At 40.3% G+C, this 20,461-nt stretch overlaps 1 protein-coding gene across 2 annotated transcripts in view; it reads left to right on the top strand.

The window, feature by feature from the left end:
* The window catches only part of TUBE1 (tubulin epsilon 1), a 29,474-nt gene that overhangs the window by 1,157 nt on the left and 7,856 nt on the right, over positions 1 to 20,461 (top strand). The window contains exons 2-10 of one of the 2 annotated variants that reach the window (XM_048844763.2): positions 1,930 to 1,982; positions 4,254 to 4,308; positions 6,401 to 6,458; positions 7,110 to 7,225; positions 8,563 to 8,684; positions 10,718 to 10,905; positions 13,016 to 13,191; positions 15,444 to 15,584; positions 17,027 to 17,167. In XM_048844763.2, coding sequence (XP_048700720.1) covers positions 7,125 to 7,225; positions 8,563 to 8,684; positions 10,718 to 10,905; positions 13,016 to 13,191; positions 15,444 to 15,584; positions 17,027 to 17,167 — 869 coding nt within the window. In that variant the 5' untranslated portion in view covers positions 1,930 to 1,982; positions 4,254 to 4,308; positions 6,401 to 6,458; positions 7,110 to 7,124. The remainder of the gene's footprint in view (positions 1 to 1,929; positions 1,983 to 4,253; positions 4,309 to 6,400; positions 6,459 to 7,109; positions 7,226 to 8,562; positions 8,685 to 10,717; positions 10,906 to 13,015; positions 13,192 to 15,443; positions 15,585 to 17,026; positions 17,168 to 20,461) is intronic. The other variant, XM_048844761.2, reaches the window with a different exon arrangement.

The raw sequence follows: 20,461 nt of genomic DNA, 5'->3' as shown, positions 1-20,461 counted from the left end.
GACAAATTCAGTTTTGTGAAAAGGGCATTTTTCGTCTGAATGATTTTCTGACAAACTTTCAGCTCCAGCTAGGACTGAGCAGTTAGTATTGCTTATCCTTTTCCAAGTACTAAGTAATTGTTTCCCATAAGGAACCTTTCATGATGCAGCCGATTATCCTACATTGTCCTGCTATGGGTTTCTTCCACTTTCCTCTGAAGTATCTGATGCTGGCTGCTGTTGCAGACAGGATACTGGACTAGATGTACTTAGGGTCTGATCCAGTATGGTAGTTACTATGTTCCCTTCTCTGTCCTCCTCCTTCTGATGTCCCATACCCTTCCATCACAATCGGGTTTTTCCAGTGTTGGGCACATAAGGTCTAGTCTGTAGCCCTGGCAAGATCTTCCATGGTTCATGGCTCCTCCAGGAGCCGACAGACATGATTTATATTTCACTACAGTCACATGTATCTGGGTCATTGAAATAACCCCACTGCCGCATATTGACTTTTGACCTGCCAACTCTTGTTCTGAGGTGATTTAAACATCTCTAGGTTGACCAATCCTTCTCTTCGCCTGAGGGAATGTGTTTGCCAGTTTTAGTCCTGCTAAAGCCTATGTGCTCCCTGTGCAAGTCTTTTTAAGTCCTGCAAACTATATTACTACAGTTCTGCTTATGCAAATACACAAAAATACACTCCTCTCCAGCCCATGGTACTCTGACAGATCTAGTCACTGCCAAAGGGTGTGCATATTTTCTCACTATTGTACTAATATTGATTTGCAGTATGGTGGCCTGTTGATTTTTTGGCATTACAAATAGTACAGTCTATGAAGGTATTTGAGCATTGCTCCAAAAAGTGATTTAGTTATCAAAACACATGTAGACCTTGAACAAAAAATTAATGTTTAGTTCTTTGGCTGTCCGATGTGATCACAAGGCAACAGCAGTGATTTTTCTAGAAAAAGTTGAGTATATACATCAATAAAGAACACTTGGGGCCCAATTCTTATTGTCCCACATGCAAATTATGTGGCTTCAGCTTAAAGGGGCAGCGACAGACCCTGGGAATCCCACCCCTTCAGGGGGCTTGCCCAATTGACATAGAATCAGTGGAACATCTCTACACCACTCCCCTTCCACATCCCTGTGTAGTGTGTGTATTTGGAACACTGCTGTGGTCCAACTGTTCTCTACTTGTCATGGTCAACAGCAAATAGAGTGTATATCAGAGCAACCCTGGGGTTTCTCTAACTTATCCAAGTAGGCCCCCGGCAGGGTCCAAAATACAAGGAGTATAAAGGTTCACTAAAGTCACCGTTGGTCCCTTCTCCATTTCTATGTTCAGCACAGGGACAGAGTAATTAGCATGCCGAGGACCCCTGAATGGAAATGTGTCCAATTTACAAGGAATATATAGACATGATTTAAAGAAAATGTCAATGTGTTAATAAAGATAGTGGTGGACAGTCCTTTTGGCTACCTTGCTTCAAAGCAGCTAGTACTGGCCTCAGTTGTGACAAGACATGGGACTAGATGGAATACTCCTCTGATTCGTTATGGCAAATACTATGTTTCTAGTATTGTATTCAGCAACACAGCTTTCATTTTCAGCTGTTTAGTGGGCAGCTATACTGAAGATATGGATCAGCTATAATACCATAACAAATACATGTAAAGCAGTTAGCTAAGCTCGTTCTATTGCTAATTAATGTATTTTTTTCATCTTCAAAAACACAAAGTAAAGAAAATATAATATTGGTTGTGATTTGTTAAATCTTATGTTGAATAAAATGTTTCTTATTGAATGAATGGTTTACTTTAATAATTTCAAATTCAATGTATATTTTTAACTAAATACTGTTGTATAGTGTTAGCCAGAAATAGCAGAGAATCTCTAAAATTGCACACTTAAAACTTAACTCGTGCAACGTTTCTGTTTTTCAGAAAGGAATTTATGATGAAGCATTAAGCAGCTTCTTTAGAAATGTGGATACCAGGTAAGCTTTGCTGTATCAAGAGAGCAATTTGAAATTTATCACAGTAATTGATTTCAGTAGGTCAGCAATCCCGATCTGCTATTGTCCATAATAAACTACAGTTTTATCTGTGTTTCAGGTCAAACTACTAATTGTGCTAGAAAGAGATCCTAACGTCTTGTACTTTCATACATTGTGCCTATCCTCCTCCTCCTCTTTGATATAGACCTTTGCTATTCTAAGTCTATGAAAGTATTCTCCTCCTCCTTCACCCTTCTCCCTCCTGCCAAAAAAAAGCAGTCAGTTAATAACTGCACATTAATTTTCCTTTAAAATAAAATGTATTCTGCTTCAACCGCTCAGTCATATTCAAATGTCAGGCTTTATAATTATGATTTTTAGTGTTGATTGCGGATCTTGCAAGAGGAATTCATTTAAGAAGCACAAACTATGCAGGCCTTGAAAAATTTACCTAACCTTTTCTAGCATGAGCACGAGAACCCATAGCTAGAGAGAAAAACAAACCCACCTATCCCACCATACCGGCGCCCCTTCTACTCCTCCCTGCTTACACATGTGCATCTACGCCACATGCTCTGTAATTTAATTAAAGGAATAAAACAGTTGTGCTGCTTCCCATGCATGGTATTTAGCTGTAAAACTATTAAGCAGCTTTCTATCTAATACGATGGTGGATCAGTAGCTGCAAGATAGTTAAGGTTGTGTGGCAAAGTTCAATTATAACAGTGGCTTTAAACCTTTATTTTGTAAAGACTTCATTGAAATGGCAAAAACCAAAATACAGACAATAAATTTAGAGTATTATTTGAATTTTGGATTGACTCACTTAGATTTCTTGCAAAAAGAGCATAAAGGAAAAACATGCTGCTTTGGCCACATTGCTGCTCCTCGTATGCTGATTCCTTGAATACCAGTTATACATCAGTATGTTTGTCCATAGACTGCTTTATAACTTTTTTTGCCGTAACAGAAAATGGATGTCAAGGTGAACCCACCAGATTTTAGTTTGATGACAAATCTGCTGCAGCACAAATGCCATCGCCCACTCAGGGAGGGTGGGGAAGGGAGAGAGTGTGTACCTCATCAAATCATAGATGAGGGTTGGAAGAGACCTCAGGAGGTCATGTAGTCCAGCCCCCTGCTCAAAGCAGGACCAACCCCAACTAAAGCATCCCAGCAAGAGCTTTGTCAAGCTGGGCCTTAAAAACCTCTAAGGCTATAGATTCCACCACCTCCCTAGGTAACCCATTCCAGTGCCTCACCACCCTCCTAGTGAAATAGTCTTTCCTAATATCCAACCTAGACCTCCCCTACTACAACTTGATGCCATTGCTGCTGCTTCTGTCATCTGCCACCACTGAGAACAGCCCAGTTCCCTCAGCCTCTCCTCATACATCATGTGCCCCAGCCCCCTAATCATTTTAGTTGCCCTCTGCTGGACTCTCTCCAATTTGCCCACATCCTTTCTGTAGTGGGGGACCCAAAACTGGACGCAATGCTCCAGATGTGGCCTCATCAGTGCCAAATAGAGGGGAATAATCACTTCCCTCGATCTGCTGGCAGTGCTTCTAGTAATGCAGCCCAATATGCTATTAGCCTTCTTGGCAACAAGGGCACACTGTTGACTCATATCCTGCTTCTCGTCCCCGATAATCCCCAGGTCTTTGCTGCAGAACTGCTGCTTAGCCAGTAGGTCCCCAGCCTGTAGCAGGGCATGGGATTCTTCCGTCACTTGTCACTCTGCACTTGTCCTTGTTGCACCTCATCAGATTTCTTTTGGCCCAATCCTCCAATTTGTCTATGTCACTCTGGACCCTATCCCTACCTTCCAGCGTATTTACCTCTTCCCCCCCCCCCCACATTCTTAATGTCATCCGCAGACTTGCTGAGGGTGCAATCCATTCCATCATCCAGATAATTAATAAAGATGATGAACAAATCCAGCCCCAGGACCAACCCCTGGGGCACTCCGCTTGATACCAGCTGCCAACTAGACGTTGAGCGTTGATCACTACCTGTTGAGCCAGATGATCTAGCCAGCTTTCTATCCATTTTATAGTCCATTCATCCAATCCATACTACTTTAACTTGCTGGCAAGAATTACTTTGGGAGACTTTATCAAAAGCTTTGAAAAAGTCAAGATATATCAGGTCCACTGCTTTCCCCATATCCTGAGCCAGTCATCTCATCATAGAAGGCAATCAGGTTGGTCAGGCATGACTTGCCCTTGGTGAATCCATGTTGACCCTGATCACCTTTCTGTCCTTCAGGTTCTTCAGAATGGATTCCTTGAGGACCTGCTCCATGATTTTTTCAGGGACTGAGGTGAGGCTGACTGGTCTGTAGTTCTCCAGATTCTCCTTCTTCCCTTTTTTAAAGATGGGCACTTTTTCCAGTTGTTTGGGACTTCCCCCGATCACTGCGAGTTTTCAAAGATAACGGCCAATGGCTCTGCAATCACATCAGCCAGCTCCTTTAGCACCCTCGGATGCATCCAGCCCCATGGATTTGTGCTTGTCCAGCTTTTCTAAATAGTCCTTAACCTGTTCTTTCACCACTGAGGGCTGCTCACCTCCTCCCCATACTGCGCTGCCCAATGCAGCAATCTGGGAGCTGATGTTGTCTGGGAAGACCAAGGCAAAAAAAGCATTGAGTACTTCAGCTTTTTCCACATCATCTGTCACTAGGTTGCCTTCCTGATTCAGTAAGGGTCCCACACTTTCCCTGACAACCTTCTTGCTAACATACCTGTAGAAACCCTTCTTGTTACCCGACACATCCCGTGCTACCTGCAACTCCAGTTGTGCTTTGGCCTTCTTGATTATATCCCTGCATGCTCAAACAATATTTTTATACTCCTCCCTACTCATCTGTCCAAGCTTCCACTTCTTGTAAGTTTCCTTTTTGTGTTTAAGCTCACCAAAGATTTCTCTGTTAAGCCAAGCTGGTCACCTGCCATATTTGCTATTTTCTGCACAGCGGGATGATTTGTTCCTGTGTCCTCAATAAGGCTGCTTTAAAATGCAGCCAACTCTCCTGGACTCCTTTCCCCCTCATCTTATGCCCCTAGGGGATCCTGCCCATCAGTTCCCTGAGAGAATCAAAGTCTTCTTTTCTGAAGTCCAGCGTCCGAGTTCTGTTGCTCTCTTTTCTTCCTTTTGTCAGGATCCTGAACTTGACCATCTCATGGTCACTGCTGCCCAGGATGCCACCCATTTCTACTTCCCCTACCAGTTCTTCCCTGTTTGAGCAGCAAGTCAGGAGAAGTACAGCCCCTAGTTGGTTCCTCCAGCACTTGCACCAGGAAGTTGTCCCCAACACTCTCAAAAAACTTCCTGGATGGTCTGTGCACCGCTGTATTGCTCTCCCAGCTGATGTCAGGTTGATTGAAGTCCCCCATAAGAACCAGGGCCTGTGTTCTGGAAACTTCTGTGAGTTGTCCGAAGAAAGTCTCGTCTACCTCATCCTTCTGGTCTGGTGGAATATAGCAGACGCCCACCACAACACCACCATTGTTACTCTTGCCTCGAAACTTAACCCAAAGACTCTTAACAGGCTTTTCTCCAGTTTCATCCTGGAGCTCTTAGCAATCATACTGTTCTCTTACATGCAGTGCAACTTCTTCACCTTTTCTCCCCGGCCTCTCCTTCCTGAACAGTTTATACCCATCCATGACAGTACTCCAGACATGTGACTTACCCCACCAAGTCTCTGTTATTCCAATCACATCATAGTTACTTGACTGTGCCCTGTAGCCTAGGGGGAAGTTCCTGAACTGGAAAAAAAGGAGAGTAGGAGCTCAAATCTAACCTCTGAGTGCTGTTTAAATTCCCGAACAATTCATTACCTTTATAATTAACTAGGTTATGAAACATAACCTAGAAGATAGTGAAGAGCTGCTGAACACTCCCCTACTCTTTTTTTTTGTTTTTTAAAAATAAGTTAGCTGAGAGCTTATGCAAGGTCACTGCAGGCACAGGACCCAGGTTTTTCTTTTGACAGGCCCAGATATTACACACGGCACCATACTGCATTTCAGAGTGATTAAACCAGTCTAGTTGTCCTCTGTCTAACCACTGTATACTATACTCCTCTCCCAGAGCCAGCTACTTCGGCAGCTACGAGTAGGGGGATGTTCCTGATGGTAAATATTTCATGCTGACCATCTTAACGTCACGTGAAGTTGATATTAAGATATCATCAGTGGGATGGGATCCTGTGAAGATTTTATTTTAGGGAATTTCCGTTAAGACTTTGCTTGTGGAATGTGTTTGTGTGTGAGGGGGAGTGGTATAGTTTTGCATTGAGCCAAACCTCTATGGACAGCAGAGATCAATGAGAAGGAAAGAGAATTTTAATAATACTGTATCACTTCCATAATGGTTTTGATCTTATAAAACATTTCTCCCTTTTCCAGAAATGGTGGTGATGGTGCTGATATTCACAAAGGAAAAATCTTCTCTTTAAAAGCACGAGTAAGACCAAAATTATCTTTATAGATGTATACATTGCATACTTATGACTGTAAAGAGCTCACGGTTTAAACTTCCTATATTTACCTTTTGTCTTAAATGCACAATTTTAGACATGTTTCTCAAACTGAAACTGAAATTTCTTAGTTCCCCAGATTAGTGTAACAGTATTAGAGTCCACTTCATGGGCAGACTTCAGTAATAATTTAAAATGTATAATTTGGGGAAATGATTGTGTAGATCACATGAATAGATGGTGTTTGTTTGGAGGGGGCAGTAAAGGGTTTTATTTGAGCCATTTATGTTAACTAAGTTTTTAAGAGGAAACATCTTTGAAAAGCTATGGCAATTTTTTTTTTTGTTACTAAGTATTCAGCATGTTATGCATTTAACCCTTGAAGTTTTGAACAGCATAAACAAAAGTTGAAATAACTGAAATAATGCTTCATTAAATTTTGTCTTCTGACAAGGAGATCAAGGTGAATTTTTCTAGAGTCGGCTTCTCAGTCATAGTGTATCTTTTAAAATAAGATCTTTCTGCCTGAAACTTTAAAGGAACAAGAAACCTTTTATCTTGCAAGTACTTGCATCCCTTTTGTGTAACTATTTCAAAGAGTGGCATACTGACTGAACTAAAAATTTTCTTTCTCTAAGGCTCTCTTGATTGACATGGAGGAGGGTGTAGTGAATGAAATTCTGCAGGGGCCATTGAGAGATGTGTTTGATAGCAAGCAGCTCATCACAGATGTTTCTGGTTCAGGGAACAACTGGTGAGAATAAACTCTTCTTCGCAAAGCAATTTTAGCTACTAATAGATGGCAGTTGAAAAGGGAAATGATAGCAATGTCTTTCAAGAGGATTCTATTGCACCGGGGGGAACTGTGCCACATTAACAGTAAATCTTAGAATTGCTGTCACCTTGAGGAGAACTTTGAAAAGCACTTTATTTATGAATCATTCTGCTGATATATCATTTCTTCTGTGTTTCTCTTCCCTCACTGTTTTTTGTTACATGGCCTACTTGCATGAAGAAAGGATTGTTTGTCTTAGGCATTCTCCTGCTCCAGCGGCTCATTTTTCACTGGAGGTCATAATCTTGTTTGGGACATTTGTGCAACTTGCTTGGAGACCGAGTGAGGAGTGAATAACGGAAGCAGATGAATTTCTGACTTCTGGCAACACAGATCCTGACTTTTTGCATAGACAGCCAAGTCACAAAAAAGGGAGGAGAAACTCAGAATAAAGTAGATAACTGAACAAATTTCCAATTTTTCTCTGAGGCGTTAGCACAATACTCAGCTCACTAAAGAGTTCTAAGGCCTGGTCTACATTGGCGGGGGAGGAGGGGGTTGATCTAAGTTACGCAAATTCAGCTATGTGAATAACGTAGCTGAAGTCGACGTACTTAGATCTACTTACTGCAGTAAGTCGATGGCTGATGCTCCCCCTTCGATTCTGCCTACGCCTCTCGCTCTGGTAGAGTACTGGAGTCGACGGGAGAGCACTCAGCGGTTGATTTATCTAGAGTAGATGCAATAAGTCGACCCCTGCTGGATTGATCGTTGCCCATCCGTCCAGCGGGTAATGTAGACAGGCCCTAAGCAATATCCCAAAGTAGGGAGCAATGCAGCAGTTGAGAATCCCATAATATTGAGTCTCTTAACACATTAGTATATCGGTCATTATAGGTAGAGTGGTACTGGAAAAAACCTTGGTTTTACCTTCAGTAATTGTTGTAACTACGAGCTCCAGTATTCAGAGCTCCTATAATAAAAACTGTCTGTCAGTTTTCATTTTACTAAATACTGAACTGGATTTTTCCCCTTAATGTGGGTGTCTAACTTCCATTGATAGTAATGGGTTGAGGGAAAAATAGTTCCCTTCCTTCCCATTTGTGACTTTAAAAAATTATTAAATAAGCAGTACTTCTGTGTTATGCTGTATCCTTATTTTGTATATGCTTCCAACATCACAATTTATTTTTCTATGAGAACAAAATACTGAGTACAGATTCTGAACCATTCAACTGTGTGTACAGACAAGAATAGGAAGTATTAGAGTACAAAGCTTAAGTTTAAACTTTCTTAATCATTTCTCATATATGCAGGGCTGTAGGTCATCAACTGTATGGCTGTCGGTACCGGGAACATATTGTGGAAAAGCTGAGGAGGATGGCAGAACACTGCGACTGTCTGCAGTGTTTTTTTGTAATTCATTCAATGGGAGGTGGTAAGCTTTTTTTCATGGTTAACATGTCTGCAAATGCCACAAGTGAAAAAGGAACTAGATTTTGAAAATTTTTTACTTTAATATAAGACACTGGTAACATGGTAAGGAATTTTTTTAATCAACAAATACCCTTTAAGTCAAGTTAGTAGTTATAGTAATATTACCGTAGCACCTTGGGTTCCTGTTTCATGACTAGGACTCCTTTTTGTTACACTGTATACACAGAACAAAAAGACAATCCCTGCCTCAAACAGCGTACAATCCAAGTATAAGACTAGAGACAACAGATGGATAGAGACAGATGGGGGTGCACAAGGAGACCATAGAAGTCAGCGTGATAGGCAATAGGTCTAAGTATGTAAGTGCCTAATGATTTTCAAGGGTTGTTTTTTTTGTAGGCATCACAGAAAAGCAGAGTTTTAAGGAGGATAAAGAGGTAGCTTAATTTTTTTGTGTTTCTATCTGTGGTATTTTTTTTTGTTTCCATCTGTGATTTTCTGTTCTCCTTTGGGGTGTTTGGACCATGATTGTCAGACCATCCGTTTTCTTCTAACTTTTTTACCTATTATCAACATAAATGAAGTGTTCTCCTAGTACCATTTTTGTAAATGTATCCAAGGGGAACCTTGTGCAATGACAACTTTGGTGTTAGCATATTGGAACCAAACTTGAACAACTTCAGTGCTGTTACATTAAGAGAAGATAGTTTAAATGACTAGGATCTGAAAACTGAATATGAAAGTAGCCCCGTTTCCATGTATCTTTGTGCTGTGTCTTCAATGTAATATGCTTAGTTTGAGAGAACCTGCTTATTACTACTCTCAGCATTGCAGAAAAGCAGTTATATTCTCCTCATCCTCCAGCCTCATAATTGAAATTGCCAGCTGCTAGGATTCCAGAACATTAGCTGTCCAAGGCAGAAGATCCACAGCTTAATTTTCAGGTCTCTGATTTGAACTTAATGTTGATAGTAAAGAAAGGGGGGGAAATCATGTTCTGACTTGAAAACCAAGCAAACTTAATAAGGAAGTCACTGAAGGAAAAATAAATTTGAACACCAAAAAGTACCACTTGCAGTCATCTCTGAGTATAATTACACTCTAACATACAAACTGTACTATACAAAACTCATTATGTAGATACCCTGCCTTTTCCCAGGATGATATATCTACACACACAAGCTGAAGATGCTCTTTAACCTGCATTATTGTTCTACTTGAATCTGTATTTTAGGCTTAAGTAGAAATACACACTGATGGGATACAATATTTAAGTTTTCTAAAAAGATTCCAAAACCACATCTTTTATAAATATCCATGCTTATGTTTTTAACAATAAAGTTAGCTAGACACTAGAACAACTTGCTAAGAGGAGTCATGGTCCCATCACAAGAAATGTTCCACAGTAGACTAGATGTAACACTTAAGGGTATTTCATAAAAGCTTAGTACGAGAGCTGGTCTGGAATTTTTCAACTAAAAGTTTTTCAGTCAGAAAACACAAATTCATCCAAACAAACTTTTTACGGAAAAGAGTCATTTTTCATAGATTCCAAGGTCAGAAGGGATTTAGATCATAAAGTCTGACTTCCTATATAGCAGAGGCCATAGAACTTCCCCAAAATAATTCCTACAGCAGACTTTAGAAAAACGTCCAGTCTTGATTTTAAAATTGTCAGTGATGGAAAATCACCCAGGATCCCTGTTAAATTGACAAATTTCCCATTTCAAAATATTTTTTTTTAATTTAGAAATTGTTTCAACATTTCTTCAGCTGACCCAAATAAAAATTGTTTTCAGATTTTTGGTTCACAAAAATGTTCAAGATTTCAAATTCTTATCCCAGTTCAGGATGGAAAAACCTTTTCCTGTCCAACTCTACTAAATCCTTCTGTGATCACCGAGTGCTGAGCTCTTATGAAAATCTGGTCTGTAATGTACAAAGAAATCTTGTGTTTCAGAGGGGATTTAAATAATTCAGGATGTTTTAAGCATTATCTCTTTTCATTGTAACTATCTTCTTAATTATTCTTAGGGACAGGATCTGGTCTTGGTACTTTTGTACTAAATGTGCTTGAGGATGAGTTCCCGGAAGTATATAGATTTGTTACTTCAGTTTACCCTTCTGGGGAGGATGATGTCATTACTTCTCCATATAACAGTGTTCTGGCTATGAAGGAACTTAATGAGCATGCGGACTGTGTGCTTCCAATTGAAAATGAAGTAAGAGAGTATTCATATTCTTGTCAATTTCTCTTGTGGTATACATTACGTAGGAAGTGTTTCTTCCTTCTCTGTATTGATGAACAGGAAAATGTTATCCTGAAACTTATTTTCAAAAAGAGCCAAAGTGGCTTGGGCTCTTACGTCACTTTTGAAAATGAGACTTAAGGTTAAGGTTGCCAATTTTCCCATTTCTGAAAACTGGACACCCTGCTCCTCCCCCGAGGCCCCACCCTCTGCTCCACCCTCTCCCCCAAGGTTCCGCCCTCCATTCACTCCTCCCCCTCCTCCACCCTGCGCCCAACCTGGGGACCGCCACACTCTGCCCCCCCCACCATTTACCTGCGGGGGGCCACTCTCTGCATAAGCCACTCACATCACACAGCTTGGAGCTGGGGATAGAACCCAAGATTCCTGACTTCCAGCCCCCTGCTCTAACCTACTAGCCCCCACTCCCCTCCCAAAGCCAGGAAGAGAACCCAGGAGTCCTGACTCCCAGCTCCCCACACCAGCTCCTCCAGGCTGCCCCTCCTCCCCCCGCCCCCAACACTGAGGCAAGGAACGGTTCCAAACACGCTCAGATGTCCCTTGCCTGTCTGGGTCCATAGAACTGGGGGTAGGGGGCTGGTCGCTTCCATCTGGGGAACTTGCCCCATTGTTTGTAGCCCCCTTTCCCCCACCCTCCACCCCCAGCAGCGGTGACCCGCTCGGCCTGGCTGGCTTCAGAAAATTTGCACAGAAATATTGGTTCTGGGGTCTCCCCACTTCTCTCGAGGGGTTTAACGAGCCTCCGCTCCTGGTTCCTCTGCACCCCACGGCGAGAGGCTCTTGAGGCCCCGGGACCCCAGCTCCCAGGCTACCCTGGCTAAGGCTGGAGCTGGCTGGCTGCAATGCACTGAAGTCTGCCAACTTCTGCTGCCCAGAGCGAGCGAGCACCCGAGTTCCCAGGGAGTAGCATCGGGGGGTAGCCAGGGTCCTACCTGGGCAGTGATCATACCATGCAGGGAGTGGGGATGGGGAGCCTGGCCCGTCAGGGGAAGTGGCCCCATGCGGTGCAGCGTGCCGAGCCCAGGCCCCTCTGCAACCGGCAGGGGGGCGAGCAGATCCAAGCACTGCTCTCCAAATGGCCCCTCTCCCAACATCCACGCCCTGTAGGTATTGGGCTGCCCCCTTCCTTCCTATGGCCTCTCGCTCGTGCTTGAAGCTTGCCCTCCCCTCACCCACTTTGCTCGCAGCGCCAGTGCGAACCTGTGGGCACTCCCCAGCCCTGGGCCGGCTCCCTCCTCAGTCAGACGTGCCTCCCCGGGCTGTGAGAGGCCTCCTGTAGCCGTAACTGATGCTCTCCGTCAGCGTCTGAACATCTGCTGATCTTCCCTCCCTCTCGGCAGGGAGGTTGATCACATTTACTCTGGTAACTGGACTTTTAGTGACACTGCCAGGTTCCCTTTTCGACTAGACTTTGCAGTCAGAAACCAGACATGTGGCAACCCTACTTAGGGTCCTAAGTTATTTTGGGTTTTTTGAAAATTGTATCCTTATTTTGGGAATCATTTAAAAATTGCCCAGTACTTTTCCCCTTCCTTACAGAAATGGTCTGTAGCAGGGAATTTTATTCCTATGTCTGCTTTAAGGTAAACAGTAAATGATTGCAAAAACCCTTGTTTTTAAGATCCTTATTCTCAATATAAGGCTATTGGTTTATAAACAAAATTGTCCCCCATGCAAAAGTGAATTTTTTTGTTTGAAGAAACTCTTGTACTCTCTTTTGAATTATATGAACATGAGAACAAATATCCTATTTAGAAAATACAGGTTTTTCTGTATTTGAATAAAAGTTAAACTTGTTTGAGTTAAGTTTCAATTCCCTTGACACGTTTTAAGAAAAGCAGTTCAAAAATACATTTAGTCAATTGCGAATGACCAAACTGTGAAGTGAAGCAGACTTCAAAGGCACAAACTGTTAACTTTAGCTACTGTGCTTAAATTTTTGTTCTTAGGTTCTAAGTTTAACTGAAATGAACAGGGACACTGAATGTGAAAGCTCTATGTACAGAAGTATCTGGAAGCTTTTTTTTTTATTATAATTATTTCATTTTGTCTTCTCTCCAAGTCTTTATTTTCTATAGTTAGTAAAATTCATCAGATGACAAATTCTGGAAAGCTAGGATCAACTGTGAAACAAAACAGCTTGTTAACCTCAAGTGCAGGCAGTATCAAAACTGAACAGGAGAAGCCATTTGATGCTATGAACAATATTGTGGCCAACTTGCTGCTGAACCTGACAAGGTAATCTTACTGAGTATTCCACTATGCAAGTAATGCTGCGAGAGATAGTATGCACAATGGATGTTCTGCACTTCTGAAAATATTGATCCATTCTCAGTTTGGTATTAGTCAGCTGTTGTAATTAAGTTAATAAGCACTGTTCAAGTCTTGTAACAGCAGTCTAGAGAACCCACTTCAGGGGGTAATTTGGCAAAGTGGCTTACATTTTAGCATGAGGAAACTACTGTAGAACCCCTAAAAGGGATATTGAATTAAATCCTGTCCCATTGAAGTCAATGGCAAAACTCTCATTGACTTCAGTGACACCCCTCTGACATTCAGTAGGAGAAATCCTGAACTGTGGTACAGATGAAGAAAGAGGTCATCTGAATTCTTAGGACTGATACTTTTCTAACATGCTAGCCTGGCTTTGCAAACCTATCATGAGAACTTGCCCTTCTCAAAAGAAACTTTTTTTTTTTAAAAAAAAAATCCATGGTTTGGCCTAAAGATCTGGTGTGTGTGGTGTTTGTTTGTTTTTGTGGTGGTGTGGAGGGTTTTTTTTTTTTTTAATGATTTACTCACCCATTGGAGGAAGTGATTACTCACCACAGGCAAGTAGAAATTTTTTAAGATGTTCAGGTCTTCGACCCTTACATTGTGTGTCAAGTAGGTGTTAAATAAATTTAAAAAGTGAGAAGTTATTAATGAGTGATTTTTCAAAAGACAAATTGAAGTACATTCAAATATAAGAAAATATTTATGCAGCAGAAATGCCATTCACCTTTATTAAAAATAGGAACCTAATGAGACAAGACAGGGTCTAAACGAATATTACTCAAGTAGTGATACACCACCTCTTGAATATACCTGCTGCCCCCAAAACACTGGTTCTTTAATATACAAAACTAATCACTATAAGAACTCCCATTGAAGTTAATTGGAACTAATGCTTTAAGAGTACTCCTCTACTTTTTGTAACTGATTGGTGCAAAAGATGTGTGAATTTATGCAAAATCATTATTAAAATAGGTTTGGTTACTAAAACTGATGTCTAATGATTACTTCTCACTTTTTTTTTCTTTAACCATGAAAACTTTTTGTCTAGTGTTTCCAGGTTTCTTGACTCTTTCATCCTTTGAGCATTCCATGTCTCTGGCCCTCCGTCTCCTGCCACCTGCTGCTACCCTGTGAACATTTTGTTTAGGATTGTAACATCAGGATTTTGGCATCCATTTTTTTCTGCTTTTTTTCCCTCTTTTTTTCTCCTTTTGTGGCTGCTCTGTTATCAGTGCAGTACACTCAGTGGGATGGAGGCATAACTCCTCCTCTCTTCTCTCCATTCTTGTCGTCGTCTGTTTATTTGCATAATGCAGTTCTTTTGGTTGAAATGAATTGGTGGAAAGATTCTTGCACATGTATAGATATAGATGGCCTGTAGCTTTATACAGTCATATACTGACTCTGTGTTAAACAGAGAGGTTAAGACTTTTTGTACATGTTCCTGCTAGCCAATTCTCTTTATTTCAGTTAATGACCATAGCTAACTGTTAACCCCCCATTATGTTTAGTAGTATAGCAGCCCTTACTGCCTAATCCCTATTCCCAATTATGGGAAATGATCTGCAGTAGTAACCCTGAAATGTCTAGTTACTAAGGGAGTTATCACACCTCAGGCTTATCTTCAGCCAAACACCACCTCGCTGTAGAGCAGTACCTTAACCAGTAAACAGTGGTGCTTAGTGTTAATGTTCAGTGCTTTTTTTTAAGAGACACGAAGGATATTGGTACAAATGTATGAAAAACCAGTAACTCTCGTGATAGTGATTGAATCACCAATTCTGGAGTTGTAAAATGACATTATACTTCATGAAAGAGAGAAGGGGGTGAGGTAATATCTTTTATTAGACCAGCTTCTGTTGGTGAAAGAGACAAGCTTTCAAACTCCATGGAGGTCGTCTTCAGGTCTTGGAAAGGTAATTAGAGTGTCACAGCTAAGTACAAGATGGAACAGATTGCCTCGGTGGTGCTCGAAAGCTGATCTTTCACCAACAGAAGTTGGTCCAATAAAATAAATCACCTTGTGTCTCTCATATCATGGGACCATCATGGCTTCAACAACACTGCAAGCAATATATTTCATTTCCATGATGTTCTCTGTTATAGGGAACAACTGGAAAAAATTATGGATATAACAGTAACCTATCAAGCTTCTACATAACTTTTTGTAAATAAATGATTTTGGTTTTATAATAGTACTATTAAACTTTTAGCTCTGCCAGGTTTGAAGGTTCCCTTAATATGGATCTTAATGAAATCAGCATGAATTTGGTTCCCTTTCCTCGACTTCATTACCTGGTTTCCAGCTTGACTCCTCTGTATACATTGGCTGATGTTAATGTACCTTCTAGAAGGTAGGTGAAACAGACTGTTATGGTGGGAGGCTACGCCATAGCTGAGGTCTGGTTTAAACCCTATTTTAAACTCTTCTAACATCCACAAAAAGAAAACTGCATATTCTATATCTAACCCCAGGATAAAAATTTCGTTGGAAGCCTGTGGGAAAAAATAAAAGAAATTTAAAAGTATTGTGGTATTTCCAAAATTGCCCTGATATTCACCTTAAAAAATGTTCTTAATAGTGTTTTTTTTAAGCTCAATCTCCACTATGGCTTGGCTTACAAACTCAAAATATGTTTTGTTAGCCTTTCAGAGAAGTGCCTTTTTAGTGGGCTCTTTGAAAATCAGTGAGGGGACTGCAAAGATGTATTATATTAAGAGCTTGGTGATGGGGTGTTTCTACCTCCCACCCAGGAATTTAATCTCACCAGTAGAGCAGTGATAGAGGGTGGTGCAGTGCTGGTGAGGGTCCCTGTACAGGTAAATGGGAGGATGGAAGATTAAGGGGAAATGCAGTGATGATATTCCAGGATGGGGTATGGAGTAAGATGCAGGGAACTGGGAGATGTACCTATGTTGGTAGGGAATGGGGGACACATGCAGGGTAGCATTATGTTCTCAGCTCTTTTAATAGAGAGATTCTGGGTGAGGTAAGTGGTAGAGGACGCAGAGTGGGGACAAACTGTATACCTCGGGCACATGGAAGGGCAGCTTAAAGGAGTATACCGGGGACTGAAAGAAGGCATGAAGGCGACTTGTGAAAGTGGAGTCTTTTATCTACATTAAAAACTTAACTTTCCAGGTATAAAGCTTTAAACTTTCTTTCCACCATCTACTTCTCGATATTATGCCCAGGTATAATTGTACCTCTCTTCCCAAGACTCCACCCCTTTATGAACTTTCCAGATCCTACGGTAGTGGAGCTTTACCACTTTGGGCCCCAAAAGATCTGTTCAACCATGACTCTCCTTCCACAGATCACATAAGCCAATCCAATTTGAACTTGAAAAAAAAAAAGGAAATTTTCCCAAAAGTGCCAAACAACTCCTTAAGAAATAAAGATGAAGTGTGGTTCAGTGGGTTCGGGTTGCATCAACTCTTGTACACTCATCACAACTCTTGGACACGACTGGTATACTCAACACAAGTTACTGGCATGTACCTTACTCCCCTTTATCCACTATTTCTGACCTTGGTGTAACTTATATGCTAAAGTGCTCAAAGGAAAGAGAGCCAAGAAAAGCAAATAATATGTGGGCATAAGAAGATGTAAGTTGAAATAGTTCGTCCAGCTTGTGCTATTGTTTGAATATTCTTTTTGACTGTCTAATTTATACTTTCAAATAACAAGGAAGTGGATGAATTTTAGTTGCTCTTAAATTACAAGCTATAGGATTAGTGAAGAACTTCAACATGCTTAATAAAAGTAGGTAACAGCCTTTTTTTCTTAATTTAGGTTGGATCAAATGTTTTCAGATGCTTTCAGTAAAGATCACCAGTTGATTCAAGCAGACCCAAAGCATAGCTTGTACCTTGCCTGTGCACTTCTGGTTCGAGGAAATGTACAGGTTTCAGACCTTCGCAGAAACATTGAAAGGTTTGATCTATTGTTATAGCTTGTTTGTGCACAATACTTATTACAGAAGCTGTTGTCAGATGCTCACAGTGATATCCCTATTCATACAAAAAGTTTCAACAATAAATTCAGCAAAAAGAGAAAAGTTTAGTTATAGGCACTTGAGAGAAGAAATGTTACTGACCAACAGAAAATAAGTGAAAGAGCTTAAAAATACTATTCTGTGCTTCCTAATGACATTTGTTAAGCTTTGTAAGTAGTGACCCTTTCTAAGCATCATTGGACCCTTTCCAAGCCAAATCAATTTGTGGTTATGATCAAGTGATTACCAAATAGTTATCTGCATACTATCAAAAACCTCCACCATTCTTATCATACACCTGTCATAAAGATGTTTGGTGAGAGAATGGTTCAGTTCATCTCCCAGTTTTCCCCCCTAAGCCTCACTCAACTCCAGGGGAAGCTAAACTTCATACACTTGATGTAATAAAGGCATTGTAATATTACCTTAACATGACAAAATCATTCAGAAGCACACCTAGTGATCTTTGATGATAGGCTTGGAAGGTTTCATTTTTTTTATTGATAAATGTAGGCAAACATTGATTTCACCGTACATGCACAACCAGATGAAAAATATTTCTATTGGTAATTATTAGGGCTGTCAAACTATTTTAAAAAGTAATCACAATATTAAAATATTAATCGTTATTATTCACCCTTTTAATTGTCCTATTAATAATCGACTACCAATACAAATTTATTATAAATATTTTGGATGTTTTTCTACAATTTCAAATATATTTATTTCAGTTACAACACAGTATACGAAGTGTACAGTGCTCACTTTATATCATTATTTTTCATTAAAATATTTGCACTGTAAAAAGATAAACAAAAGAAATAGTATTTTTCAGTTCCCTCATACAAGTACTGTAGTGCAATCTCTTTATCGTGAAGTGCAACTTATAAATGTAGATTTGTGTTGTTACATAACCGAACTCAAAACAAAACTGGGTAAAATTTTAGAGCCTACAAGTTCACTCATTCCTACTTCTTGTTCAGCCAATCGCTAAGACAAATAAATTTGTTTACATTTACAGGAGATAATGCTGCCCGCTTCTTATTTACAGTGTCACCTGAAAGTGAGAACAGGCATTGGCATGACACTTTTGTAGCCGGCATTGCACAGTATTTACGTGCCAGATTCATATGCCCCTTCATGCTTTGGCCAACATTCCAGAGGACATGCTTCCATGCTGTTGACAGGTTCTGCTCAATAACAATCCAAAGCAGTGTGGACTGACACACGTTCATTTTCATCATCAGAGTCAGATGCCACCAACAACAGGTTGATTTTATTTTTTGGTGGTTCTGGTTCTGTAGTTTCTGCGTTGTAGGGTTACTCTTTTAAGACTTCTGATGGCATGCTCTACACCTTGTCCCTCTCAGATTTTGGAAGGCACTTCAGATTCTTAAAACATGGGTTGAGTGCTGTAGAAATTTCACACTGGTACCTTCTTTGTGTTTTGTCAAATCTGCAGTGAAAGTAGTCTTAAAACAAATGTGCTGGGTCATCATCTGAGACTGATATTACATGAAATATATGGCAGAATGCAGGTGTAAAACAGAGCAGGGGACATACAATTCTCCCCCAAGGAGTTCAATCACAAATTTAATTAACACATTATTTTTTAACAAGCGTCATCAGCATGGAATCATGTCCTCTGGAATGGTGGCGGAAGCATGAAGGGGCGTTTTCAAATATATTTGAAAATGTAGAAAAACATGCACAAATATTTATAATTTTCAGTTTAACAGTGTGATTAAAAACTGTGATGAATCAGTTAATTTTTTTAATCGTGATTAATTTTTTTGAGTTAATTGTGTGAGTTAACTGTGATTAATTGACAGCCCTAGTAATAATCAAAATTTACAGGTAGGCAAAGTAAGAAAAATGATGCTTGAAAACTTCTTAGAGTTTGATTTAAGGATATTTACTTTGTATATTTTGACATGTGATAGTGACAATTTGGGTTTTAGCAGTTATAAAGCTTTAACTTTTTTTAAAATCTCATCTGCTACTGTCATTAAATCTGAACTCCTCCATAATTTACAACAATTGTGCGATAAAAATTTAAAAATGCTTCAAACCCATTGTCATAAATATAAAGGGAAGGGTAAACCCCTTTGAAATCCCTCCTGGCCAGGGGAAAGCTCTTCTCACCTGTAAAGGGTTAAGAAGCTAAAGGTAACCTCGCTGGCACCTGACCAAAATGACCAATGAGGAGACAAGATACTTTCAAAAGCTGGGAGGAGGGAGAGAAACAAAGGGTCTGTGTGTCTGTCTATATTCTGTCTTTGCCGGGGATAGACCAGAAATGGAGTCTTAGAACTTTTAGTAAGTAATCTAGCTAGGTACGTGTTAGATTATGATTTCTTTAAATGGCTGAGAAAAGAACTGTGCTGAATAGAATAACTATTTCTGTCTGTGTATCTTTTTTGTAACTTAAGGTTTTGCCTAGAGGGGTTCTCTGTGTTTTGAATCTAATTACCCTGTAAGATATCTACCATCCTGATTTTATAGGGGGGATTTCTTTATTTCTGTTTACTTCTATTTTTATTAAGTCTTCTTGTAAGAAAACTGAATGCTTTTTCATTGTTCTCAGATCCAAGGGTTTGGGTCTGTGGTCACCTAGGCAAATTGGTGAGGCTTTTTATCCAACATTTCCCAGAAAAGGGGGGGTGCAAGTGTTGGGAGGATTGTTCATTGTTCTTAAGATCCAAGGGTCTGGGTCTGTAGTCACCTAGGCAAATTGGTGAGGCTTTTTACCAAACCTTGTCCAGGAAGTGGGGTGCAAGGTTTTGGGAAGTATTTTGGGGGGAAAGACGTGTCCAAACAGCTCTTCCCCAGTAACCAGTACTAGTTTGGTGGTGGTAGCGGTCAATCCAAGGACAAAGGGTGGAATATTTTGTACCTTGGGGAAGTTTTGACCTAAGCTGGTAAAGATAAGCTTAGGAGGTTTTTCATGCAGGTCCCCACATCTGTACCCTAGAGTTCAGAGTGGGGGAGGAACCTTGACACCCATAATTTTGTACAACTGTGATAATTTAAATCACTAAATATAAAAAATGCTTGAAAATAAATATGAATATCTGTCAAAGTTATTTTTAAAAACCTTGAATTCTGCTACCCTACTGAGAGGGTTAAAGGTCAGGCAGTATCCTCACAGCTTATCAAAATGGGTCTTCAGCTATATAAAAACATGGTACAAGCTATCCAAGTTAGACCCAGCTAGCTATATTAGAACTCAT

The sequence above is a fragment of the Caretta caretta genome, chromosome 3 (assembly GCF_965140235.1).
Source record: "Caretta caretta isolate rCarCar2 chromosome 3, rCarCar1.hap1, whole genome shotgun sequence".
NCBI lineage: Eukaryota > Metazoa > Chordata > Testudines > Cheloniidae > Caretta > Caretta caretta.
Note: the sequence above shows the minus strand (reverse complement) of the source record. Positions and strands in the feature narration are given on the sequence as shown.